Genomic DNA, 27,283 nt, shown 5'->3' on the forward strand with positions numbered 1-27,283 from the left:
AATGCCGCTACCACGTGTCCTGCATCATCTCGTACAACCACTCCCACACCAACCTGCTTCCACCTAAAGAAAACAGCACCATCAACGTTCACCTTATAACGGCCTCCTAATGGAGGGACCCACTTCACAACTTGGTTCCATTCTGCATTAGCCGTTGGTTTTTCATTCGCCATCTAAAATTCCTCAAGAAAACAAAGAGAGCTTCTTGTCACTGCCTGTCCATTACAAAGCCTGCCCCCGTGCTGAAAATTGTTCCTATTTTTCCATAACCCCCAGCTAATCATGACAGTTCGCTCCAAGAGTCCTGGCTGTGACTCCTCCCACTTTTGTGGTTGCCATATAACATCCATGTAGTTCCACGAAGGAAGAATCTCAAATGGAAAGGAGAGCTTGCAAGAAGACCATACCTCTTTCGCTCATTCATAGAACCAAAATAAGTGGCTTATGGACTCCACCTGTTTCCCACAGGCATCACATATGCTTTCTTTTGTGATATTCCTCCTCCATAAATTTTCCTTCGTAACTAGGATGTTTCTACATGCTTTCCACGCAAAGTGCTTGACCTTACTTGGTACGTTCATCTGCCATAGTCTCCTCCAGGTCTGTTTCATTGTTGACTGGTTTGAGCCTTCCGCCATCAGTTTATCCCCTTGGACCTCCTATCAGGGGCGGCTTAATGCATTTAGGGGCCTAAGGCGAAAATTGATCATCTTATTTAGATGCAAAATTACTACTAATTAACATGAACTACATAGATTTTTTTTTTTTTTTTTTTGAATTTTTGAGACAAAAAAAATTTGACAAAATTTTTCATACTTGTTGATGTGGTAGATTGATAGTGGTAAGTAAAACAGTGGTGTTAGTGGTAGATTTAGATGAAAACTAGTAAAAGTTTGCTAATTAAACTCTTATTATTATTCTTTTTTTTAGAAGTGCAACATTCACAATATTTTTTACAACAAATCCTAGATTTTAAACTGCTTTTTGTTTTTTATTTAAAAATATCACTATAATTATTTTTTTGCCATCAACAATAGGCTGTAATAACTTGCTACTTAGCATTAGTTGTACAAGTGTTGTGAAAAATATTGTGGACGACGTTGCATTTTTCTCTATTTTTTTATTTTTTTTTCATCTAATAAAAAAATTTATTTTATTTATTGATTATAAATAATCCTATTGGTTAAAATTTAGGGGCCTTTTTTTTACTTGGGGCCTTAGGCGGTTGCATTTTTTGCTCCACCATAGAGCCGGCCCTGCCTCCTATGCCAGTCTATATGCACTTCTTACCGTGAACCTCCCGTTTTTGTTTTTGGCCCATATCACCCTATCCCTCGTCTTGGTGACGCTTAAGGGTATGCTTAGGATTGCATTGACATCCTGAGCAGGGGCGGCTTGATACATTTGGGGGCCTAAGGCGAAAATTGATCATCTTATTTAGATGCAAAATTACTACTAATTAACATGAACTACATAGAATTTTTTTTTTTTTTTTTTTTGAATTTTTAAGACAAAAAAAATTTGACAAAATTTTTCATACTTGTTGATGTGGTAGATTGATAGTGGTAAGCAAAATAGTGGTGTTAGTGGTAGATTTAGATGAAAACTAGTAAAAGTTTGCTAATTAAACTCTTATTATTATTCTTTTTTTTTTAGAAGTGCAACATTCACAATATTTTTTACAACAAATCCTAGATTTTAAACTGTTTTTTTGTTTTTTATTTGAAAATATCACTATAATTATTTTTTTGCCATCAACAATAGGCTGTAATAACTTGCTACTTAGCATTAGTTGTACAAGTGTTGTGAAAAATATTGTGGACGACGTTGCATTTTTCTCTATTTTTTTATTTTTTTTTTCATCTAATAAAAAAAATTTATTTTTATTTATTGATTATAAATAATCCTATTGGTTAAAATTTAGGGGCCTTTTTTTTACTTGGGGCCTTAGGCGGTTGCATTTTTTGCTCTACCATAGAGCCGGCCCTGATCCTGAGGCAGAAAACTTTGGCAGACAAGGGCTCTCTTCCATTCCTTGCTATCTTCGTCGATGAGATCACTGACCCACTGAATTTGCTCTGGTGTTCTCTCCGGCGTAATGACTTTGTATGTGCTTGGACTTGGTATCCATTTATCTCTCCAGATCTTAATCATTTTACCGTCACCCACCTACCACCTCACACCACGTTGCACTAGATGTTGGGTTGCCATGATGCTCCTCCATGCGTATGAAGGTTGACACCCCATACTAGCTTCGACAAAATCACAGCTTGGGAAGTATTTTGCCTTGTAGACCCTGTAAAATAGTAAGGAGGAGTTGGTTTGAAGTCACCACCCCTATTTTGCCAATAGAGTAAGGTTAAAAAGTTGCAGATCTCGAAAACTCATGCCACTTCTCTCCTTTGGCAGGCACATTTTCTCCCAACTCAGCCATGGAAGTTTCTTTTCATCCTTTACCTGACCCCACTAGAATTGCCTAACCATTCCAGTCAACTCCTCACATAGTGTATAAGGGAGCTTAAAGCAACTCATTGTATAGGAAGGGACTGCCTGTGCTACCACCTTGATCAGTATCTCCTTTCTGGCATTTGACAGCAATTTTTCCTTCCACCTCGTTAGCTTGTTCGCCACCTTTTGCTTTAATTATGCAAATGTGTTTCGTTTAGATTTCCCCACCAATGAAGGCAGACCCAGATAGGATTCGTGTGGCTTGATGACCTGTGCTTCAAACATGACCTTTACTGCTTCCTTCGTGTCAGTGTTAGGGCTAAAACAGACGGAGGTTTTACTTCGGTTGAGTTGTTGACCAGAGGACTCCTCATATACTTGGAGCACACGTTGAATTTCCTTTCCTTTCCTGACCGTGGCTCTTCCAAATATCAAGTTATCGTCGGCGAAAAAAGGATGGGAGATAGTGGGTCCTCTAGCTGAGGTAGCCACCCCTTTGAGAGACTTGTTCTGGACAGCCTTATGCAACAGTGCCAACAGTCCTTCGGCACAAATGAGGAATAAGTAGGGTGATAAAGGGTCCCCCTGCCTCATCCTTCGTGTTAGGACAATGTAGCCGCTTGGCTGACCGTTAATTCGCACTGCATATGTCACTGAAGAGACACACTTCATCACTAAGCTGATCCACCTTTCATGAAACCCTACTTTTACCATGATTTTTTGAAGACATCCCTACTCCACCCAGTCATATGCCTTACTCATATCTAATTTTAGGGCCATCTCTCCGTTTTTTCCTTTCTTCCTCCTATTGATATGATTCATTAATTCATGAGCCACTAGGACATTGTCTGTGATGAGCCTCTTAGACACGAAAGCGCTTTGATTTTCGCATATAATGTCTTGCAAGACTAGTTTAAGGTGGCTTGCCACTGCCTTAGAGGCAAGCTTGTAGGTCACGTTGCACAGGCTGATCGACCTATAATTCGTTACATATTTCGGGTTTTTCATTTTAGGGATAAGTACAATATGCGTTTCATGGAACTTAGGAGGAGCTACACCGTTGTTAAGAAAGTCTGACACAGTTTTTATAACAATTGGACTCACATTAGACCAAAAATGCTGGTAAAAGATGGAGGGGCATACCATCTAGGCTAGGCGCCTTTAGCGGGTGTATTTGCTTCAGAGTTTTTTCCACGTTATAAGCTTGAAATTCCTGTAGGAGTAAGGTATTCATTCTATCCGTCACCTTTACCTGGATGGCCTCAATTGGCTCTATACTGACTTTAGCCTGGGATGACGTAAACAACTGTGTAAAATACTCCACAAAGGTTCTGCCCATTATTTCCTCATCCTCTTGCCAAACATTATTTGAATCCTTGATCCTGGAAATGGTGTTTCATTGGTTTTTGTTAGATGCCTTGGTGTGAAAAAATGATGTGTTACAGTTACCCGACTTCAGCCAACTGTTCCTTGATCTTTGCTGCCCCATGTCCTCTTCTACCAAGAGCATCCTATTCAGCTCCATCTTTTTTTCCTAAATCTCCTCCATAACGTTAATACTACTTTTCCTACCCTTCAAACCCTGGAGTTTTCCTTGAAGTCTTGCTATTTTCCTCCCTACATGGCCAAAAGTATTCTTGTTCCACACCATCATAGACTGCTTACACTCCTCCAAGCATTGAGAAAACGGGTGTTGGCCCCCCATATTCAGTGCCCTATCCCATGCCTCAGTCACTATCTCCTTGCACCCCTTATCTCTTAGCCACATTGACTCAAACTTGAATAGCTTCCTCCGTTGGGTTCTCCACTGTCTATCACGGTGGGCCTTCAAAACCAGCATACAATGATCCGATGTGGAAGCTACTACATGATGTAGACCCATATTTGGGAACATAACAGACCAGTTTGTGGACGCCAGATCTCTGTCAAGTCTCTCTCTAATCCATCCACGAGCCCCCAGTCTCCTGCACCATGTGAAATCCGACCTAGGGTAACCTATATCTCTCAAGTTGCATTGGTTGACCGCTTCACGGAAATTCTTCATTTGCCACTCTGGACGAATATTCCCACCTTCCTTCTCCCTCCCATGCATTATCTCATTAAAGTCCCCCATACAAATCCATGGTAAGTCACTTTTAGTACTTAGCTCTTCTAGTAGTCTCCAAGATTCCTCACGTTCATTCGTTTCTAGGTGGCCGTAGAAACCAGTAAATCTACACTGTTTGTTACCTTGTTCTTCAGTAACAATCGCATTGATATGTCGAGGTGAATAGGTTTGGACGTCCACTTTCATCGAACTTTTCCATAGAAGTGCCAACCCCCTCCACTCCGAACACTAGGTACTACTAGACCCTGTTGCCGATCTAGTTTGTGCTTAATGCGTGCCATCTCCGACACAAAAAACTTGGTTTCCATAAGAAAAACCAAGGTGGGATCTTCCTCCATAACAAGCTTCTGGAGTGCTTTCACTGTGCAGGGGTTCCCAAGCCCCCGACAGTTCCAACCAATAGCACTCATTGCTCCCGACGTGGCTGCCTCGCAACTGATGTTGATCCAAGGTGTTTTACCATGATTATTCCCAAAGCCATGACTTCTCCTTCAAGCTTCTGTTTCTTTCCATATTCCTTAACAGCTGAAATATCCTCCAACGGTATTCTTTCCTTGCTCTTAATTCCAACGCCTTTTGCTTCCACTTCCATTAACATATGCTCCTCTTTTTTCTCCCCAAGCAACTGACCCCGATCCCCCACGTCAATATTTTCCTTTCCTACAAAGTTATGTCCCACTATACTATTTTTTTTTCCGTAGGCCCCTTCAATATTCTGTTCTTATTACTACTTTGAGGCCTTGGATTGTGTTGGCCCATCACTACATTGCTTTCTTTTGTTTCATGGGCTGTGGATATATTAATGTTAGAAGGAGTAATATTGGTCATACCTGGAGGCCCAATAGACGAGCCCAAGTCCTCTTTAAGTCCAGCCCACATTTCAACCTTCTCTTCCCGCTTTTCACTCTCTTCGTCAACCCTTGAGCTTTGCGTCGAGTTTTGCAGGTCAGCCGAAACTACTGGCACACTTTTCGCACTTGATGGCTTCTCCAAAACACCACCTCTCCCTTGAAAGCCTCATCTATTTCACTGAGTTTCTTTTCAAAAGCTGCAACTTGCATATTTTCTGGGATTTGACAAGTCTGGTGCATCGTTAATGGGTCCGAGAGTGCCATGTCGCCCTTCATGTGCTTCCCATGTGCTTTCTCGAAACCAATACCCCTATCAACCGTTGCCGCTACCGTCACCTTGCATGCCCGCTCCTTCGCTTCACTTGGACAGTCTTCATGTCCATGCGTTTTCCTCCCGCCCCGGTCACCGTTAGTTGCAACAACCATCTGCGGCTTTTATAGTCGTTTCGGGATAGCGCGCAACCAAGGGCCATATTGTTTCTCTTTTGCTCTGAGAGTTTCACTACTACGAATCCACAACATGCAATCTCGCTCATCGTGGTCTACCATTCCACACCAGTAGCAAAATATTGGCATGCATTCGCATTTGAAATCCACCCATGTTGGCGACAGCCCACCGAGGCGAACTAACCTTCCACGACATAACGGTAAGGATATATCCAATGATACCCTGATGCGCAAATGGCTTCCTATGCTAAATCCTTTGTCATCCACATCTAACTTTTCCATTGTCCCCAACGTCCCACCAATCAACAAGCTGGCATCTTTTGTCTGGCACATGGTAGGAAGATCATGGATTTGAACCCAAAAGGTTGCTCTGTCAAACTTTACTTTTGTCACTGCTTCCCCTTTGTTAAGTTTATGAAGAATCAATAGGTACTTATCGAAAGACCACGGACCCAACAAAAGCACCTTATCTAGATCCTCCTTGAGGCTGAAATGGAAGAGAACCTTGTTTTCCCCCATATCGTGCACCTCAAAACTTTTCTCAGTTCTCCAATCCATCCTCAACACTCTCACCACTAATTCCAGGTTCACCCATCTCTTCATACAAAACTTTCCAGCTAGTACGTGACCGTGCTCCCTCGCTATCAGTGCTAGGTCCACCTCATATACTTCCCTTTCTGATAGTTTTAATCCAGCACACTGATTCGTGATCTCCTCCATGCGTACTGGTGTTATGGTAGAAGGCAATCTATTTGAAAGTGTTCTACCACCTAAATGGAGAGAAGTGTTTGCCCAAGCGGCAAGCCTAGGTTTCACCTCAAGGGTTTCAAGGAAAGCCTAGAGAGAAAAAGTTACGTTTCTAAGTTTTATGAGGCTATGACTTGAGTCCTTTTTTTCTTTAATAATAGTAGAAATGGACGTGTTATTTTTCTAATGGGTAAAGTGTCACCTTCCCATTGGAGAATGACAAAGTAGAGTCTTGACAAAATGGGACCACACACATTTGGTGTTTCTTTGACAGGTGTGCTTGTGCTTGTGCTTGTACTACACACAATAATGCTTCTTCAACAAGCTGACCCTCTATTGTAATATGCCTAAAACCTGTAGCATGTGGTTGGGATTTGTTATTGCAATTGTAATAGTCATTGACTTATTTTGCTATCACTTTTACCCACTATCTTGGACGCATGGACCACAACTAATGGCGATATGCTTTCTCTATTGCACATCTTTTTTTTTTTTTTTTTTTTTTTGAGCAACTATTGCACATCTTTTTATCTTTCTTTTCTTATTGAAGCAAATCTAGTATGCCCCACTTTTGGGCTTGGTGACTATGTATTAGGAACTTGAGTTACGAATTGTTTTAGATGAGTTAACAATACTTTTTAAAGTAATGTACAGTAACAGATTGCACTTGGGTTTATGTATTTATTAATGGAGTTTTATTTTTTAATGGATAGCATAAGGGCAATCTTCTTAAAAAAATACTTTTAAAAATTTTTTATGTCAGAGGAAAAAAAAACTTAAATTTTTGACATTTTATTTTATTTTTATATTTCTTATTAAAATGGTATCAAAACTTTTTTAAATTTAATTAAAAAGTCTTTTTTTTTTTTTTTTTTTTTTTTGGGTGGGGGGGGGGGGGGGGGGGGGGGGAAGCCCCATAGTTGTGAGCTAGTTGGTTATTTCTATCTTACGAGTTCTCCTTGTGCCAATTTTATTTTGAAAAGAGGGTTGCCGCAAATTTTTAGAAGTCTAAATTTCAAACTTTAGCTATATATAAGGTTAAATAATATCTAACAATATTTAAAGTATAAACGGTTAAAAAAGGGAAGAAAAAAAAAAAAAAAATTGGGGTCAGGGGACCATGGCCCCCCTATCTTTTAAGTGGTTCCATCCCTGGTTTCACATTAGTCTCGTATAAAAATCGTTCATTCCCATTTTGTTTTTAGAGGCAACTGAACCTACCTACGGACCATATAATATTTCACTTTCCTTGGCAAAGTAACATTATAAGACTGTCCACACATGATTCAACCAACTTTACCTTTCCTCTTTGTGAGGTGGGATTACTGGATTAGGATACGCGGTCAGATTTGTTTTTAGTATTGCAACTTGTTTATATTCAACCTCTATTTGTCCCCCAGTAGAAGGGGCTTCTTCCAGTGAAGCAAAAGATTTTCATGTTTTTAGAGGTTTCCCCATTTAAATGGTTTGCCAAATAATCCCTTATCACAACTTTTGGATTACAATTTACAAGGTTTGGATTTGAATTGTGCAACCAGATATTCATTTTCTTGGATCAAATTACGTTGCAAAGGCTCTTGTTTTGGTAAGTATTGTACATTGTATCTTTTGAACTTGGACATCTCTGTCGAAAATGCCAAAATGTGTTAGTTAAGCTATAAGGCTCTTTACATGTATTCTAAGATGTTGTCAGGGGTCATCAAGCACTCAATTCATAGGAGTCTTTGTAGAGTGCTTAATGCGAGGCCATGGAGAACTTTGATCTTAAATTTACATGAAAGCAAAAGAGTGCCACAAAGTGAATAAGTTGAACCGGTTGGAGGAATAAATTAAGTGACCTTTACAAGGCATGCCATTCACTTGGATCACCGAGGTTCCTAAGAAAGAAATGACATTAAAAGGACCTTCTCATGCTTCATTAGCATGTTTAAGAACAAAAGCAAATGCAATATATATACATATATATATATATATATATACTACATTAAAATACAGGTCTTGAAGCTGATCTACATTCACATCCTTATTACAAGCTCTAGTAATTAGTTATGGACTTAGGCCGAAGGTGAAGTAGCATCAAATGATTTTCTCCTAACGAGGAGGCAAGTAATCTTGGATGGCTGACCATGTGTGTTATCTAGTAAACACAACACAAAGTCAAGAAGGTGTAGAGCAAGAGCCAACCGGTCCTCGCCAAAAATCAAGCCCATTATATCAAGGAGAACATGCCATGAATTCCGGTGTGCCTCTGAGATCCAATGCTGTGAGTATCGGGTCCCATTCAAATAGAGAGGGTAAGAAAAAAGTCCCTTAGGACTATGCTTACACTTCCTCCTGAAGTTCTGGCTAAGTTGCGACCCCTTAATCCTCAAGTCCAACCAAGATTCTGGTGCTGAAACGACTTTTGATTCTTTATGAGTCGCAAATTCCCTTTTCTGATCAAACTCTTCGCTAATAATGCTCAGGTAGAAATTGCCTCTGAAGAAAGGGTAGCTCTCCCCAATCATCATCATAGCATCCTTGTAGTTAGGCATGAAAAGAACCAAGTAGTCCTTCTCTGATAGCCCACAATGCTTCAAGGCTCGGTTCCTAGCTTGGATTTCTGGGATTGAAATGAAACTCCCTTGAAAAGAAGATTTCTTGGTAAGTATATCAAGGAGTCTTGATGGCTCCAATTGGGTTTTGTCAAGGTCAGAAAGATTACTACTAATATTCTTGGGGGACTTGCGTTTGTCATCAGGTAGGGTCTCTGTAGATTCCTCCTTTATAGAAAGATTATCAAGATCAAATTTGTTGTGTCCCTCTTCCACAAGGCCATTGCAATATTGCGGGTATTTCGCAAACATATTTCATCTCAGTTGGGGTTATTGGGCCTGACCATCTCAGGTCAAGGCCATGGAGAGTGGATATGGCTTCAGCAACCAAGTGAGCAGGAATCATTGTATGTGCTTTCTGTATTCCAATCAAGTTTGATCAAATATTGCACCATAATGAAAGCTTAGTTATATTATATTATTAAAGGGGAAACATGAAACAATCTAGGTGATGTGGGTAAAGAAGCTAAAACTGACTCTTCAAGTTCATGTTCTACCACGTCCTAATTGTTATTTGTTAACAAAGTGGGAACTTCTAAATCAGGATTTTTATAACAACATTAACAACTGTAGAAAAATAATTTTCATGGAATTGCAAAGAAAAAAGAATACCTTAGACTCTCCGTGAAGAATGACCTTTTCTTCTATGTTACTCTCCATATGATGCCTTGTCATTTCTTAGAACTTTAAGCCAAACTAGGCATTAATACTTAAAAACCAGGTTGCAGGGAAGAATAGAGTAAGAATTACAAGAGGGAAAAACCAACACCATAAAAGGTAGACATGGAGACAAGCTAACGTTTGAAAATTAGGTTGCAACAGTAATGGATTGAAGTTGAGTATTAAAGAAATTTAAAAGCCTTGCAAACAAAGAGATAAGCAACCAAAGGTGATGACAGCAAAGCCCCCACAAGATGGATTTATATAATGATATAGCATCCTGCCAATGATTGAATAAATTACTATCCTGCCGCTGGACCACAAGGGAGAAAAGAAATTCACATTACTGGAACTTAGCGAAGTCAGGAATTTGACTTAGAAATATGAAGCCGCAGTTCTATAAAAACATTACATTATTTCCTCATCATAGACTACACGGATTCATTGGTGTGCGGAGCCTCTTTAGTTTATGTAGGTGTGTGAACTTAGAAAAGCAATGAAACCATAACAAGGAGTTTAATCGGGCCGAGTACAAATGATGCTTCACATCTTGAAAGATACCATTCTAAAAGAGTTAAAATCAAGGTGACAATTGTTAATGAGACCTTGAGGATTTTAATATCCATGGGCCTAAAGGAGTTGGAAATATATGTACATTTACAGGGCATTTGTTTATCTTGTTTTTTATCTGTTTTTGGCTAATGATTGGCTATTCATTTGGGCTAGATGCCTATGTCTATCAATCCAAGTTGCAGATAAAAATATAGAAGCTACGAATGGCAACAAGACAATTAACTGTTTTCAAATTATGTAATCTGATGCTATCTTTAGTCATCAAGGGGATAGAAAATGCTGAAGAGATTGTGACTGCTAGAGCATTTGAGGACGTTTAGAACAGATTTTTAGGTATAAAAAAAACAAAGTATAGGTGTGCTTAGGTACTCATCAGGTAGGCAACAAACCTTGCGGGACAAGGAATCATTTTGACCTGAGAACGACCGGTCAAAGAGTCAGCCCATGAATAGTATTCATTGATTAACTATTAATTATTATATTACAGTGGAAACTAATTATTTAATGGAAAAAATTAAATATATGTTTCGTATAGTTCAAGAAGCCAATTGGCCTAGCTGGTGTGGTTTAAGCCTTTAAGGGAATGATCCTGTCATAACAAATTCCAATTTTTACATCACCACCTATTGATTTTTCTGATTTAACTTGCTTTTTCGGTTAAAGAGTTAGTGCATTCACTAAATTATTCTTGACAAAAAACACATTATTTCACAGCATGGATTTATACGATCTTTTGGTCATTACTTTATGATCCTCCACCTTAGAAAGAAAGATAATGCTATGACATATGAAACGTTGGCTTTCTTAACAAGAGCAGAATCATATAAGTTGAAGATCGATCTCATAGAGCTATAAAATTATGTGAATGCATTATCTTTAAAGGTTAATTAGTACCACCCAAAGAAGAACTTGGTGCAAAAAAATTCTCAGGCTGAACAACACACTAGGATCAAATTATAACACCAACCTTTGTGTTGAACGCACTTCCACACATAAAGGTTCAAAAATAACCTTCCACAAAGCATTTTCTTTTAATCGATCAAGAAAAAATTCTGAGAACAAGAGAAGTCTATGTAAGAGCAAGAACATTTGACGAAGACCGAACATAACTCTTGTGTTTGAGAAAGTGATAAGAACTATTTTTATTTATTATGTCTTAAATAATACATTATTTTGGTCAAATAATAATAAAATAATAGATTAGCCAATAAAAGAAGTTTAGCACAACAAGCCAAAACAAACGGTCACAAATGGCTTTAAAAACTCAGGAACAAAAACTTTGGAAAATAGAGGACAAGACGGAACGCGTATGTGATCTAGATAAGGTCTATGCCTACTCGAGGCTTCATATCTAAAGATATCAAAGGAAGTCGACTTTAACAACCTGAGCTTCCCACTCCTATGATTCCTGCCTTAAGCCTTCAAAGTTACTTGTTGTTGCAAGTCGACCAACTGATCACAAAACTGATCTCCAATCACTCCAAGACTTCTTGAAGATGTGATGTTGTCTCTATGGTTTCAATAGAAGTTTGACATAAGTATGGTGATCTATGTGTTTGGAATACACAACCTCTCAAAGATATTCAATGGGAGAGGTTGGAAGACAAAAGAAGGCTCTCTCTAGATTTTTCAAGGTTTAGTGTGATTGTCTTCCTCTCTTGTGATTAGAGTTGAAACAAGGTTTAAAATTTAAGTAGGTTTTAGGCTTAAGGTGACTATAAAAACAGCACTGAAAGGAAAACTCTAAAGTTTACAAAATAGGGTCTTAGTTAATTTAAAGTCTATCAAGAGTGTATCGAAACTTTATGTTTTAATCTTCATTTTCACATGACGGAGTTCTAGATCTTGCTCGATTGAGGTCTTTAGTCTTGCACAGTAATTAAAAGCTTCAGCCTTAATTTACCCCATATGTATTGCAAAATAAAAAATTCAAATTATAAATAATTGTCATAAAATTAACGAATACTAAAAGTCCTAACACAATTCATGAAAATCATTGTAAAGAAGATTTCAGAGCACAACTTCCAACAAAATTCGATATTGCAAACTTGCAACCGATCATATCATTTAAATTGTCGAGTAAATGTCAACAAAGTTTGATTGCGCTTATCTACTGCTATCTTATTTACGATAAAAAGTACCTTTAAACAAATAAGTCAGTCTTTTCCAAATAAGACAACTTATTTACTTAATCACCTTTTGTTCTCACATTTAAGCAAATACAAAAAGCATAGACAAAACAAAAGAAAGCCATTTCCACGAGAAATTATAAGGTCCTCATGGTAGACAAGTGACGTGGTTCACCATTCCACTAAAAGACTCACTTATTTAAAATTGTTAAGTTAGAAAAAAAATTTTAAACAGAAACTAATTATTGACTCGGCAATTTCAAACACGTGAGAGTCTTTTAGTAGAATGGTGAACATATGACATGGTACACCATAAGGACGGTATAATTTCTCCATTCCCGGAGTTTTCCTAGCAAGAAAACAACATAACGCACCAGCATCTCCCGTTCTCCAAAATCAAAGTTGGCTTGTAAAGAAAACAAGCTTATATCATTAAACCCAGCTTATTTAATTGTTGAAGGCTCGCAAGGCAGCTTGGTTTGTAAGCAATCCTAACAATCGCAGGAGCTGTATGTTGTGCACACTATAGTGCAAGTGTGCAACGAACCGATAGCGACCTTGCTTATTTAGATATTAATGTCACAGGCAGTATAATAGAACCCTTTAAGAGAATCTCCAACAAACTCTCTAAACTTAAAACTTTTTTTAATTTGGAGAGTAAACCCACAAAATGTTGCTCTAACAGACTCTCTAAGTTACTGTTTATTAGCAAAAAATTGTTTGCTAATGAACATTAACTTTTTCAGTCTGATGACCTACTATTCATTAGTAAAAGAATTAATTGGAATGAAAAATTCAACCAACTGATTAAAATATTCAATTTTTATTCAACATTCACAACAACTAACTCAACCTAAATCCTCTCTCTCTCTCTCTCTCTCTCTCTCTCAAAAGAGGAGATCCAAACATAAACATGAGCTTAAAACTAATCAAATAAATAAATAAAAGCAAAAAAAGAAGACAGAAACCAATCTAACCCTTCTAGGTAGCATGTCCTTTCAGCGGTAGGGAGGGGACAAAAACGGGGTGGAATGAATGGTGAACGCCGATCTTCGTTGGCCTAAGTCTTCCAGGCGACTCTCTCTTCAGATTTTGGAACACTAATCTCTGTCTCTCAGTGATGCTCTCTATCTCTTTGATGCAGTAGAAATAAATGTGTGGTCTTTGCTTTTTGAGTGAAAATGTTTGATCTTTGGGGTTACAAATAGTGAAAATGATACAAAGTTTATTAGAAAGTGTATTTGAAAAGGTAAGTAAGCAAAATGTCAAAAACTACTATTTACTCTCCAAACAATACAAAAAATATATATAGTGTGTTGAAGATGCTCCACAATGCAAAATCCTCATGTCTGACCACCCACCTATTACCCAAATTCACTATCTACAATGATCGAAAATTGATGATGAATATTACTATTACTGGCTTATTGCCATTATGTTTTCTTATGGAATATGAGAGTTGATCTTGTTCTTATTTTCTAGTCATTGTTTCAAGTGTATTGAATATAGGCAATTACAGCACGACAGCAATTACCAGTTGCCATTTGCCACACGACAAAGTTTGGACATGTTACTGTTCAGTCTTAAAAGTCCTCACAATAGTTAGGTTGGAGCTGCGGACAACCACCAATAATGGGATTTTTTTTTTCAAAATAACACAAATTTTAAAACAATTTTGTTAGTTAGCATCGTTTCTAAACTATTTAGCAAAGTATCATCTCGAGACTAAGAGACTCGAGATCACTGTAGCAAATCGAGTATCACAGACTCGATTTTAACGAAAATTCACTTGGAACTCGTGTTTTAAACACTCGAGTTCCACATGAGAAAGCCAAAAAGCCCTTCTTCTTCTTCCTTTGCTCTCCTCTGGAAAAAAAAATCCACGACAACCAAAGAAACAACAAAAAAACAAACAAGAGATCAAAGCAAAAACCACACGAACCTAGTCAGCGAACCCACAAACCAGCAAACCCAAGTGGCAAACCCACGATCCAAGCGGCGATACCCACGAACCCAAGCTCAGATTGAACCCACAAACGTGTATGATTCCCTCAGGCAAAGGTTGTTTTCCAGGAACTCGAGTCTCTAATACTCAAGTTCCACTGCAAATCGTCTCCTACACACTCGAGTTCCCCTTGAAATCGATTCCTACAAACTCGATTTGCTATAGTAAACTCAAAGTCTAAGAGACTCGAGATGTTACTTTCATAAATAGTTCAAAAACTATGCCTACTAACAAAATTGTTTGAAAATGGGTGTTATTTTGAAAAAATAAAAAATAAAAAATAAATCCCCAATAATGAGTTGACTACATGTATTTGGAATTTTGTTCAAATGGCATGTCGACAACATTTTCCAACGTGAATTCCTTGGTTGAAATATCAAAATTTGAAAATGGGCAGAAAAGTTAATGCATTAAATTGTTTACTTAGGGGGAAACATTATATTTTGGGGAAATTACTACTTACCCACCTTTAGTTTACTCGAAATTCAACTTGCCTATTTGTGGTTTCATTTTTGACACTTTACCTACATGTGGTTCTTTTCGTTACTACTCTGTAACCTATTTCGTCACATATCGTTAATCTAACACATTTTATGCCAAAATCAAATACTCCTCTCCCCAAAACACACTCTCACGCATGCTCACCCACTCAAAACCAAGCGTGCTACCCCTTGAGATCTTAATTTAAAAGTATGAATGGGACACAACACAAAAAAAACAACGGAAACAAGATTTCTTAGGGTTTGTTTGGAATCTACTTATTTTGCTAAAACTGAAAACTTTTTGCTAAAAGTACTGTAGATAAATGTAAAAGTTAACTGAAATAAGCTAAATAATAAGTGGGACTCATGAATAGTACCAAAAAGTGCAGTGAGGCCCATGAATAGTAGTAAAAATAAGCTAAATAATAAAATAAGCTAGCTTTTTAAACTGGAACCAAACACACACTTAGGGTCTGTTTGGATACTGCTTATTTTGCTGAAACTGAAAACTTATTACTGAAAGTACTATAGATAAAGGTAAAAATTAGCTGAAATAGTATAGTAGAACCCATAAATAGTACCAAAAATGTAGTAGGGTCCATGAATAGTAACAAAAATAAGCTGAATAGTGAAATAATTTTCATTTTTCATTGGTATCCAAACGGAGGCTTAGGGTGTGTTTGGATACCGTTTATTTTGCTGAAACTAAAAACTTATTACTGAAAGTACTGTAGATAAAGATAAAAGTTAGTTAAATTAGTAGCAAAAATAAGTTGAATGATAAAATAATTTTAATTTTTAATCGGTTCCCAAACGCACACTTAATTTAAAGTTCCACTCGTTTTTTTCCTTCCCTATTTGTTCCCATTGCATCATTGATCATCATCTTCAAGTCTGGAGTCTGGACCCATTACCCAGTAAGTCGTTTTTTTTTTTTTTTTTTTTTTTTTTTTTTTTTTTTTTTTTTATTTATGTGTGTGTGTGTGTGTGTGTGTGTGTGTGTGTGTGCGCGTGTGTATAAAGCTTTTGAGTTGTTACAAGTGACACGCCAACTTAAGCTTTGGGTGCTTCTATATATAGACTACAAGAGTCTTAAATATTTTGAACGAGACTTATATTTGAAGTCAATGATGTAGGATAATTAGATACGGTAAAAGCATATTTAAGAAGTTCTTTAAAAGGGTAGATGTGTTCTTTATTTATTTATTTTCTAAGATATCAAGTGGGTAGCATCCTCAGTTTTGAGTGGGTGAGCAAGCATGAAAAAGGGTTTGGGGAAGAGGAGTGTTTGATTTGTTTTGTGTTCTGATTTTGGCATAAAATGTGTTAGACTAACAGCATGTGGGGAGGTTGGTTAAGGAGTAGTAACAGAAAAAAACCATAGGTGGATAAAGTATAAAAAATAAAACCACAGGTAGGCAAGTTGAAATTTGGGCAAACTACAGGTGAGTAAGTTGTAATTTTCACTTATATTTTCCTAAATTTGGTGTACTTAGAAATCTTTATTAACAAAGAAACTTTTTTCCATAGATAACTAGAAATTGCCCAAATGAGGTCTAAAATTTTATGCTTTTAGGAAGCTCATAACATTTTCCCCTTTAGAGCATCCAAATAAGCTTGCTAAATGGACTAAAAAGTCAATTTAACAACCGATCCTCTCAAAATTCCTTGTACAGCAAAGCGGCTAAACTCAAAATAATTAGAGTACCAGCTACAGTAAGCTGCTATCTATAATAGCTCACTATAGCTTAAAATTTAAAACAAAAAATAATTTTTTAATATGCGGTGTTAAAAAAAAAAGTATTTTAATGTGTTGATGGTTCTGATTGTTATTTATTGTGTTAGATATATTATTTTATTACATTGTTTATATTATTTTAATGTATTAAATGTTAAAATAAAACTTTTAATGTTTAGTGTATTATAAAGTGTGGTGTTAAAATAGATAAAGTAATATTTTGAATTATTAAAAGTAATACTTTTTTAGTTTTCTTACTGTGAATGCTTCCCTTCCAGACAAAATGGAAATAGTGAAAAAAAAAAGAAGAAGAGTAAATTACATATTAAATCTTATACTTTTGAGAGTATTATAAAGTAAAGTATATATTATATAATTTCAAAAGTGAAAAATTATACCCTGTAATTTCATAAATATAACAAATTAAACTAGAAGTCTGATGAACATGAAAATAAAACAAATTAAACTAGAAGACTGATGAACGTGGACGGTAGAGGTGTGCATCAATGTGCTCGGTAGGCTTTTGGAAGATTTTTTGCACCACACCAATGAGATCAATTTCTCCAAAATTAGAACAGTTGTCACACCGCAAAGCTTAGAAAGCCAAGGTTAGTGGTGATAGTTTCTATTGGTGCATTCAACCGGGGGGGGGGGGGGGGGGGAACTTACGCAGTTTTTCCGGGTGGATTTATCAATTTGAGTTATTGGTAACAAGATTCGTAGGTTTGAAGGGGCATATATAGGTGAAAGATGATTTGATTTTGTCGTCTTGGGACAGTTATAAATCAATCATTTTCATAATACCAACTTCCAATCTAAATATTCAAGAAGGGTTAAAAAAAGAGCCTAATAAAACCTCGCGTAAATCCATAGGGCTTCAAGGCATTGGTTAAATGGACGTGCTCAATTGGTTCATCCATACTTCTATGAGTGAGGGTTGACATGTATCACAATGAAGATTAGAATGTGGTGTCGACGAGCTCAGTTGCACTTCTACTACTAGCGTTGGTCACACTTTCGTATTCTTAATTTCCTCCTCTCACCACTATGCGGGAACCCAATTTGTTTAGTTGCTTTTTTTTTTTTTTTTTTTTTTTTGGTAGTCTTAATTTCCCCCTCACACTTTCGAGATTTGCATGCTTTTCGTTTATTAATTAGCACATGGTTTATGATTTTTATTTATTTATTTATAATTATTGTTTTATGTCTTGAATTAGCGAATGAATTTTAGGTTGATTTTGTAGTTGCTTTACATAATATTTATTTTGTGAGCAAAAGCTGTTTATATATACAGGAATATTTAATGATTTTTTACATGAGCCAAACAACGGAAAATATTTCAAGATCACAACCAAACACAAGAGAATAAGTCATTTCCCTTTTCTTTTTTTGATAAGTAAGAATAAGTCATTCCCCTTTTAGCATTCTCACCTGGAAATATATTGTGTCAACAAACAGACAAAACCAATATCCTCTCTTTCAATGCGCCCTAACATTTCTTGCCAAACTATCCATGCCTAGAGCCTCTTACAACTATAGGCAGAAGGCAATGGAACTCTTTTACAAGCTTGGCACAGTGCTCTACTTTTTTGTTACAAATCAATAACAATTAAATCTTGAGCATATACAGTAGATTAATTTTGAACTATATATATTTTATAGGTAAGAATAATTTAATTGAATAATTTTGAACTATTATTTCCTTGCCTACAATGATATCATGGGTTAATTAAAGAACATAAGCCAGGCTAACATGGAAAGAGAGCAAGAGAAACTGAGGTGAATAGAATGGGACAATCATGCAGCTCTAGATGATCAGCAATCTCTAAAAAATTAGAATGATAGAAACACTACAAAAAGTACTTCATCCGTTCATCTCTCCTCATGGCATTGTATACAGCTTGGACCTGGAGTACAATAATTTCCATGTTAACAAACTCCAAGACAATATATAAACCACATTAATTCACCTACTTGTCCCTTTTTATTTCCCTTTTAAGTCACCTAATTATCTTCACTCCTTGTCTGCCCCCATGAGGATTTAGTAGATTATAAAGAGGTAATAAAATTTCATTGATTTCAAGTTCGAATGTTAACGTGTGTGCATATTTGAGAGAGAGAGAGAAACCTGCTCACTGGAAACTACTTGAACGGGTCCAATGTTCACAGATACATATTTTCCTCTTGATGACACTTTCTGCCTCACACGACCCTGTTGAAAACATGAGGAAATGTTGATTAGATTAGTATTGATACCAATATACTCCATTTTATTAATCTGTTTAGCTCTTGATAAAAGTCTAGCTGTCAAAAAAATAAATCAGCAATTATACTTCAAGAATGATTAATATTATTTTGATATGAGCATGATTTTCACAGAACAAGACATGGAACTTGTTTTCATCAGCAACTAAATTGATGCAAAAGTAAAAAGTTCATCATGCACAAAGCTAATTTGGTTTAGTTGCCACCATTGGGTTTGGAACCCTAAAATTATTTTTAAAAGAACATCTCTACGTCAAGAGTCAGATTTCTCATCAAGCCTAAGGGCTAAAGACCAAAGTAAGAAAACCAAAACCCCTACACATCCAATGTAATAACCATAATATTATAAACCTCATTATCTTGAGACAAAGTCAAAAGATTTTCCCAAAACGGGGTCACTACCATAGTCAACTTCTCACCCCTAAGGCATGATTATAAAGAATGATTAAATGGATGTATCCTATTCTTAACTGCACCATGAAACAAACTTAATAAGGAGGTTAAAGAGAATCCATGGCAGCACAATTCCTTGGATTATTTTTTCTATTTTTGATAAGTAATAACATAATTCCTTGGATTTTAGGCTAGGTTTCTTTCTATCCTGTTTATAATGTTGGACAAACTACTTGCTATGGCATTACAAATCCAATCCTAGTTGCAAATCTTTCCCAATATAATGCACGCTATTCTCAGTCTTCCTGCTCTCCCTTTAATAGTCTCCAACTGGAACAACATTCTTCTCGTTGGCGACTCTTGGCAGCCTTAGAGCTGTTACTCAATTTTTTTTGTACGGCTATGAAACATATTGATTGATACCCCCTCATCATAAGTTGCAGGTATTCATAGTCCTCATTTGCGTTGAGCATTTCTAGTCCTATCTTCATTGACACAGTTATCAATAGATTTCAACATCCTTGCTCAATGCTCAGCAATGTCACTTGTCAAATAATAATTTTCTTGATCAAGTTTCTTAGTATGTGTTTGGATCCAGATGAACCTGCATCTGCGTTTTCAGCGTTTTTTTTTTTTTTTCCTGCGTGCATTTCAGCTTTAGGGGACAAAGTAACTGTTCACACACCGTTCGCGGGACCCATAACAACTTTATTCAGAAAAAAAATATTAAAAATGGGTCTCACGGCACTATTCACCCATTTAAGAATTATTTTGCTATAGTGTTTTCAATTTTCAATTTTCAGCAAAATAAGCTGTATCTAAACGGACTCTTAATGTGTGGCCAATAAAATGTGCTGTCTAGTTGTGTGATGGCTACGTGTTGCCCAAAATGCTTGAAGCCTATATCATTATTGTCATGGAAGCGGCAGCCTTTGGACTAAAGACTCTTTTGGCATCAATTTTCTCTTTACACATTGTAGACATAATAGATGTGGTTTTTTGGGAATGTCTTGACCATTGAGTTCAACCATCAACCCATCTGAACTAGTGAGCATGCCAACATCACTTTTTTTTTCATCTGACTCATCATTTAAAATCAATCAGGTGACATCCCATTAGCATTTCATTTTTCTATTAGCCTTCTCAAACTTCAAGTCTAATAAATCAAAACCATCTAATTTGAAACTTGATTTGGTATTGACCTATTGCGTTCTCTGGCCTACAGCTGCTCTAATACAAGCGATGCTCCTTCAAAAGGGTTTGTACTATTATATATTAACAAATCAGAACTCCTCAAATACCATTCCAAGAACCTACCACCTTAATCATTAAATACTCCACCCAAGATTTTCTAAATTCATGGAAGCTTATAACATTTCTGATGGGGAACGTAAGTGGCAGCCCACTTTGAAGACCTATAAGAGGCGAAAAGCTGGTTCTAATGCTCAAGCCTTAATTTGGGATGTTTCGGATGATGGGACGTTCTCATGGGACCTTGCTTAGTCTTATTTTATTGTTTAGTTGCTGCTGGATCAGTTTTAATTAAGTTCTATTAGAATAAGAGCAATTTGGTAATTTCTAGAAATCCGGAAAAGGGCTGTCCTTGGCCGTACCAAAGGCCCATGAGTCTTATTTTATGTTTACGTATTATTAAGTCTTTTATCTAATTTTTATTAGTATTCCTATTCATTCTAGGAATAGGTTATTTAGAGTCCAAGTCCTAGTAGGAAAAGGATAACTATAGCCTCTATATAAAGGCTCTTTTGTAGTCATGTTATTTCAGAATATTTTGATTAATAAAATTCAGCAGATTATTTTAAGCTTTGTTTGTGTGATGCAAACTTCTCCGAGGTGTGATGCCAAGGAACCCTAGGTGTGATGCTTAGGAAGACCTAGGTGTGATTGCCTAGTGTTTTATTTATCTTATTTTTTGTTTACCCCTGTTTCAGCCCCAAATAGCCGTCAACATTCATTCTCTTCTAACCTAAACTCTTAAACGTCACTCCTTATTCAAGAATTCATCAAGAAACCTAGTCTAGTGCTGAATTTCTTAAACAGTCCTGCATCATTTCAACTTCTCTTTAGTGCCCACACAAAAAGTCAAGGGGAAAACTGTGACAGTAAATATCACACACAAAGCCATAACTGCAAATTTAAGTTTTCATTTCTTGTTTCTAACTTTGATCTTTCAATTTGCAGTCATATGTTAGGTATACAATAGTTAGCTGTTTGCATCTATCAAATCTTATTAGACACATCAGGCTGTAACACAACATTATCCCTTTGTGATAAGTGAGAAAAAGTTTTATTAAAATGCAAAACAAGGAAAATGCCTATCAATACACTAGCTGTGTGCTAAATGGCATCCTCAACATCCTCAAGCTACGTTACAGTAATCAAGAAAATCTAAGAAAGAGGAATAGGAATGACATGGAAGTACAGTCATCCAATCAAACAGGACACAAAAAAAAATAATAATAATAAAATAAAATAAATCAACTTCAGCTTCTACCATGCACTGTTCCGAGTCCTCAAAAGCTCATTTATTCTGTTCATTCCAAATTATCCACATAAGATATAATAGGTGATACAAACTCATGGGTAGAACTCACCCTTGAAAATTGGCTTGCAAGGGGAGGGTTCTCAAGAGCTTATATACGCATAGTTAAGCTTACATTTAATCAATATAGAACACTAGGATCATAACATACCACCACGCCCGCAGCCAACATCCATGATGGCTCACTCTATTGACACTGACTTGATGGTAGCCCTTTCTCTTTTTGGCTGCTCCACCCACCTATTCGTTTTTTTTAATTTGTGGGAGAAGGGGGTGAAACATAACATTTTCGCGTTCAAAGCACTGTCTGAGTGGGGCGCTCATATTTTTTGGCTGAGCCGTATCTTGTTGGGTGGGAACAAGAGAAAGAAAGAACTAGAGAGGGGAGGGGGAACCATGCATGGTACTTCTCAACCACTCCTTCACCTTTTCTTGGATGAAAAGTTCATCAGGTATCAACCATAGGTCTTTAGACCTTATCTCCTTGCGAAGACGAGCTATTATGACAGCTTCTAACTCACCCCCTCTGAGATTCAACCACAAATTCATAACTCATTTGATCCCATACTTAATTAGCTACATCCGATTACTCAATACGGGAGTTGGCTCTGAAATCAAATGATGCATACCCATGGGTAGAACTCACCCTTGAAAATAGACTTGCAAGAGGAGGGTACCCAAGAGCTTATATACTCGTGGTTAAACTTACACTTAATCTATGTGGGACACTAAGATCATAACAACGGGATAACCCTCCAAAGTAAACCTAAAGCCCCTTTGACAAAGTCCCCATTCCAACACTCCAACAGCTCTATCTCCCTACCAAGCATCACCCATTGCACCCCAAACAAACAAAATACGAGGGACCACAACTCCTTAACAAATTCACAATGAGGCAACAGGTTGTCAACACTCTCCCATTGACCTTACTCAAGATATACAAAAGCATGGAAGTTCACGATTTGGTTGATTCAACTCAAACACATAGTCCTGATTTTGGCAATAATTGAGCCAAGCCAAATATTTAAAAGTTTATGATTTGTTCCTTTAATTTTATTTTGAGCACAAGCCAAGCTTGAGCTATCACCAAGCTAGATTACATGTTTAGACTTGGTTCATTATTTGTAGAACAAGCTTGAGCTTGTTTACGAGCTACTTGATTAACTTATTTTCATCATATAAAGTAAATACCATGACTAATGCCTTGTTTGGGAGTTCATAAAGGAATGGTCCAAATTGAATGGAATAGAATGAGTATATTATTAAGGAATAAAATGAAATTAAGCTATCTTGTCTAAATATTTTAAAAGAAATGAATCTTTTTAATATAACATTACTATTATACCCCTCTTTTTATAAGTATTCCCTTTCTAAGTGTTAGTCCTTTAATTTTCGTAAACACCTAAAACAAAATGGTTGCTTGTGCAGTTGCATAGGATATGGAAGAGTTACCAGACAAAAACTTAAATAATGTTATGATACATTTCTTTTTCTTTTGCAAAAGCCTTGTATCTTAACTGGCACCTCTTGATGTTTCCAATAGAGATGTCTCAGGTTCGAATCTGCCCTCCCCTAACTATCGAATTATGATACATTTCTTTTGCTTAGCATTATTATAAAAGTTTCAAATAGTTCTTGGCACCTCTTGATGTTTCCAATAGAGATGTCTTGGGTTCGAATCCACCCTCCCCTAACTATCGAATTATGATAAATTTCTTTTGCTTAGCATTATTATAAAAGTTTCAAATAGTTCCTAAACTGATCCAAGATGTCAAAATTCATGTCATTATTATATGATTTTCTATACAAATATAAATAATTTATATGTACAAGAATGGTTGATTTCACCGAATTGTATATATAACTAAAGCACTAGATTTCCTCTACGTCCAAATACGCACTTGAATATTGCATGAATACCCTACATACTTCAAATGATCTGTTAATTGATCAATTATGGAGTATATTCTACTTGAAATTCATGTCACAAACATAAATTTCAATGAAGCTAATTGCTCTACCCTTTTTGATCCCATGGTAATTCATTAGGTTACTTTCTTCACATCTTCCTATATTTAAGCTTTGCAAAATGCATTTGAGAGAAGCACGTACAAGCTAGAATTGATTGGCTGTTAGAAAGAGTGGCTGTGCAGCGTGAGAGGGATGAGGAAAGTGACCTTGTGTTGAGAAAAAAGGGGCTGAAGGTACAGGGGTAATATAGGATTTTAACAAATTTTAATGGCCATTATGGGAACTTAGGTTCAATTTTCATTAACAAAATTCATTTCTCTCCGATTCCACCTCATCTTTGGGGAATCAAATATTGGATTTTCGAGAGAAAATGGAGGAGCGGGTGTTTTCCATCCTACCCATTCCATTTTCTCCTCCTTAAAACTCCTAAACAAGTCCATTCCTTGCTACTTAAACCACCTAACAAGGGGGTGGAAAGAATATTATTTTAAAATTATATCCATTTCCCCTCTCCCAAACGGGGTTGAAATTTTTTTTTTTTAACTCTTCACAGATCTATACTAAAGATTAATAACTAAATTATAGTGGAGATCATATTATTTAAAATAATTACATAAATTTCATTTATGAACTTATAAAAATTAAAATCTTTAATCTTTTGTTGCTAGAATGATAATCATATATAATTTTTAGTATGAAATGGACTACTTATATTATCAAGAAATTAAAGATTTATGAACTTATTTGCAAACTTATTTTATACTTGTATACATACAAACAAACAATACACACACATATTCAACTTGAGACTCATATTTATGGACTTGTATAGAAACACATTACTATGTTTGAGATTGGCATTTGGAACAATCAAGCTTAAATAAATAAAAATAAGCAAGCTTCTTTCCAAGCCATTCATAAACATCTCAGGTCATTTACAGCCCCATAATTGCTGATCCAAAATAATTTCCTCACCATTATGGCATCTATTTTGTTTTGGGTGACAACAACCATCTGCTAATACCATCAACTAGATTCTTTTTTTTTTTTTTTTTTTGATAATAAAAAATGGGGGCCTTTATGGTTGTATTGTGCCACCCGGGTTTGATTAGACCATGTGAGGGACAGGACCCACAAATCCCACTGAGGTTCTTAGAATGTGAACGAATTCAATATTCCTAAAGATTCATTTTTGCAGTAATTATTGTTCATCTGCATCTAACTGAACTTCGTCTCCAAAATATTTTATTAGCTCATAGTATAATTATTAGCACTGATGCAAAATGTAATGGCAAGAATTTGATCCCCCAGAAATTCTTGGACACATGCAAATCTAAAAAGATTCAGTCATTAAAAATCTAAAATTTTCTCTAATCTAAATCCTTAAAAAAAAAAAAAAAAAAAAAAAAAAAAAATTGATGGACAAAAGGTAGCACAACATTTATTATAAACATAAACTAACCCTGTGAACCACAAAAATTTTTCATTCAATTAAATCACAATGAATTAAATGCTAAGATAGATCAATGCATTAACTTTTAGACATTTTGAACAAATTGATTCACATGAAAAGGCAAAGTATAACTACCTCAGGGATTGGTTGTTGAATTACAGATTCAACAGCGACAACCATAGCTTGCACAAAATCATCACCACCAGTTCCAATTGCTGTAAACCCTCTTACTGTTGGGTATGAATTCACCTGTTCAAATAACAATACCACCATTACTTTCATAAGCCTTATAGCATTGTAATCAAAATTAACCACAAGTAGACCACTCTTTCTGAACCACAAATGTAATATACTAATATACATACGCCTTACCAGAAAAATAATGTTATAGAACTGAAGCTTTGAGCCACAGTTCATTCATTTAAATAAACTTATCTATACTTTAAAAACATAAAAAGCCTTTTCCTGCAAATTTAAAACTCAAGTTATTAGAAAAAGGTGAATTCAATCATTTAACCATAGTTCTAACACTCTCCCTCATGTGTGGGCCTAAACTCCCCTAATAATTGGGACCCAACACATGGGATTTTTAACACTTTAAATGGGAGGTAGAGTAAAGCTTAAGTTATTACGAAATTGTGAATTTTCTAACATAAACAATACGCAAAGGTTAGATTCTTAGACGCTTTGAGCTGGGTTCGAATTCTTTGCCAAACCACAGGGGAAAGTGAAAAAGAAATTAGAGTTATTCTACAACAGAAAAGGTGGGAATAACTTGAAGGAAGGGGGAGTTTGATACCTTCTGATCCAAAGCAAGCCATTCATTGGTTGAATCGTCAGTCACGGTGCCACCAATCACCACATTTGTGGTTTGTCCAACTCTTCCTTCTGTCTTAGACACCTCTGCTTCCAATACCAACCCAACGTTACTTTTATCAAAATATATAACTAAATATAATCACTGAATTAAAGAAACACGTGCAACATATAACAGAGCAACCTTAGAAAATCAAAAGGTAAATAAAATATACGAGGTTGTTTCTATTTGGGCAATAAATAATGACCATAACATAATCCCAACAAAACAAAACAAAAAAAGAAACACAGCAGGGTTAGATAAAGAGAATGATTTAGACATTAGGCGAACCTGAAATAGCTTTGAGAACAGCTTCTTGAGGAGGGTTCTGGTCGTCAGATGAAGAAGATGGTGTTTCGTTGTGAGAGCAATTGAGTTGAGTTCGTCTCGCCGTGTGAAAATCTCGGGTCCTGAATTTGCTGCCCAACCTGAGACTGAGAGTAGGAGAAGATCCACGGGTTCTCAAGGAAGCGCATGCTGTGCTCCGATTGAGATAAACGGGTCCCCAAGGTTCCACTAAGAATACAAAACGCAAAGCGGTCCTGCACGCCATTTCCGGTTTCTTTTTTGATAGAAAGAAAAGAATGTCTTGGGGGCTTCTTCTTTTTGGGTTGGGCTTTATATGTAGCTGATATCTCTCTCAATTTTGCCTGAAATGTCTTTTTAAAAATAAGACGGATTTTTTCTCAGTTGTATGGGCGCCCTTGCTTTGAGTTGGAGGTAACTGGGGTCTTAAAATAGTGAAATGTCTCAAAGGCTAGGCACCATCGAATAATAATGTTGGCTTTGTTGTCTTTTTACATCCTAAAATGGTGGCGATAAAGTATGTGAGCGCTCGAATCACTTTTCCTATAATCCACCGCCTACAAAGGATTTTTTTTTTTTTTTTAACGCATTTTTATTTTATTTTTATAATAGAATAGAGAACATTTCGACTAGCCATCAATTGGGTTCAGGGCAAAAATGGGTCATTTTAAGTGGGTTAGAAATGGGTCAGTTAATCA

General features: G+C 36.3%; 1 protein-coding gene and 1 pseudogene across 2 annotated transcripts; both read right to left on the bottom strand.

The window, feature by feature from the left end:
- Positions 1 to 8,340: 8,340 nt before the first annotated feature.
- LOC126718156 (uncharacterized) lies at positions 8,341 to 9,573 on the bottom strand (annotated as a pseudogene).
- A 3,764-nt stretch (positions 9,574 to 13,337) lies between these two features.
- Positions 13,338 to 26,925, bottom strand: LOC126718157 (uncharacterized). 2 transcript variants are annotated; one of them, XM_050420240.1, is made up of 5 exons: positions 26,571 to 26,925; positions 26,223 to 26,326; positions 25,559 to 25,672; positions 18,910 to 18,993; positions 13,338 to 13,746 (listed from the first exon to the last, which is right to left on the bottom strand). In XM_050420240.1, the coding sequence occupies exons 1-5, from the start codon at positions 26,830 to 26,832 to the stop codon at positions 13,684 to 13,686; spliced, it is 627 nt and encodes a 208-aa protein (XP_050276197.1). In that variant the 5' UTR covers positions 26,833 to 26,925; the 3' UTR covers positions 13,338 to 13,683. The 2 variants fall into 2 exon arrangements, with proteins under 2 accessions (XP_050276197.1, XP_050276198.1); XM_050420241.1 differs by lacking the exon at positions 13,338 to 13,746 and adding an exon at positions 18,160 to 18,688 and having other exon boundaries at positions 26,571 to 26,919.
- Positions 26,926 to 27,283: the final 358 nt, after the last annotated feature.

This window comes from Quercus robur, chromosome 3, assembly GCF_932294415.1.
Source record: "Quercus robur chromosome 3, dhQueRobu3.1, whole genome shotgun sequence".
Classification (NCBI taxonomy): domain Eukaryota; kingdom Viridiplantae; phylum Streptophyta; class Magnoliopsida; order Fagales; family Fagaceae; genus Quercus; species Quercus robur.

What these genes read in the sequence shown, in the direction of transcription:
- LOC126718157 (XM_050420240.1), bottom strand. Translation starts at nt 26,832, where the DNA reads ATGGCGTGCAGGACCGCTTTGCGTTTTGTATTCTTAGTGGAACCTTGG. An exon ending in TGTTCTCAAAGCTATTTCAG is followed by an intron (nt 26,327 to 26,570) that starts GTTCGCCTAATG and finishes TATTGGAAGCAG; the next exon opens with AGGTGTCTAAGACAGAAGGA. An exon ending in TTCAACAACCAATCCCTGAG is followed by an intron (nt 18,994 to 25,558) that starts GTAGTTATACTT and finishes TGTTTTCAACAG; the next exon opens with GGTCGTGTGAGGCAGAAAGT.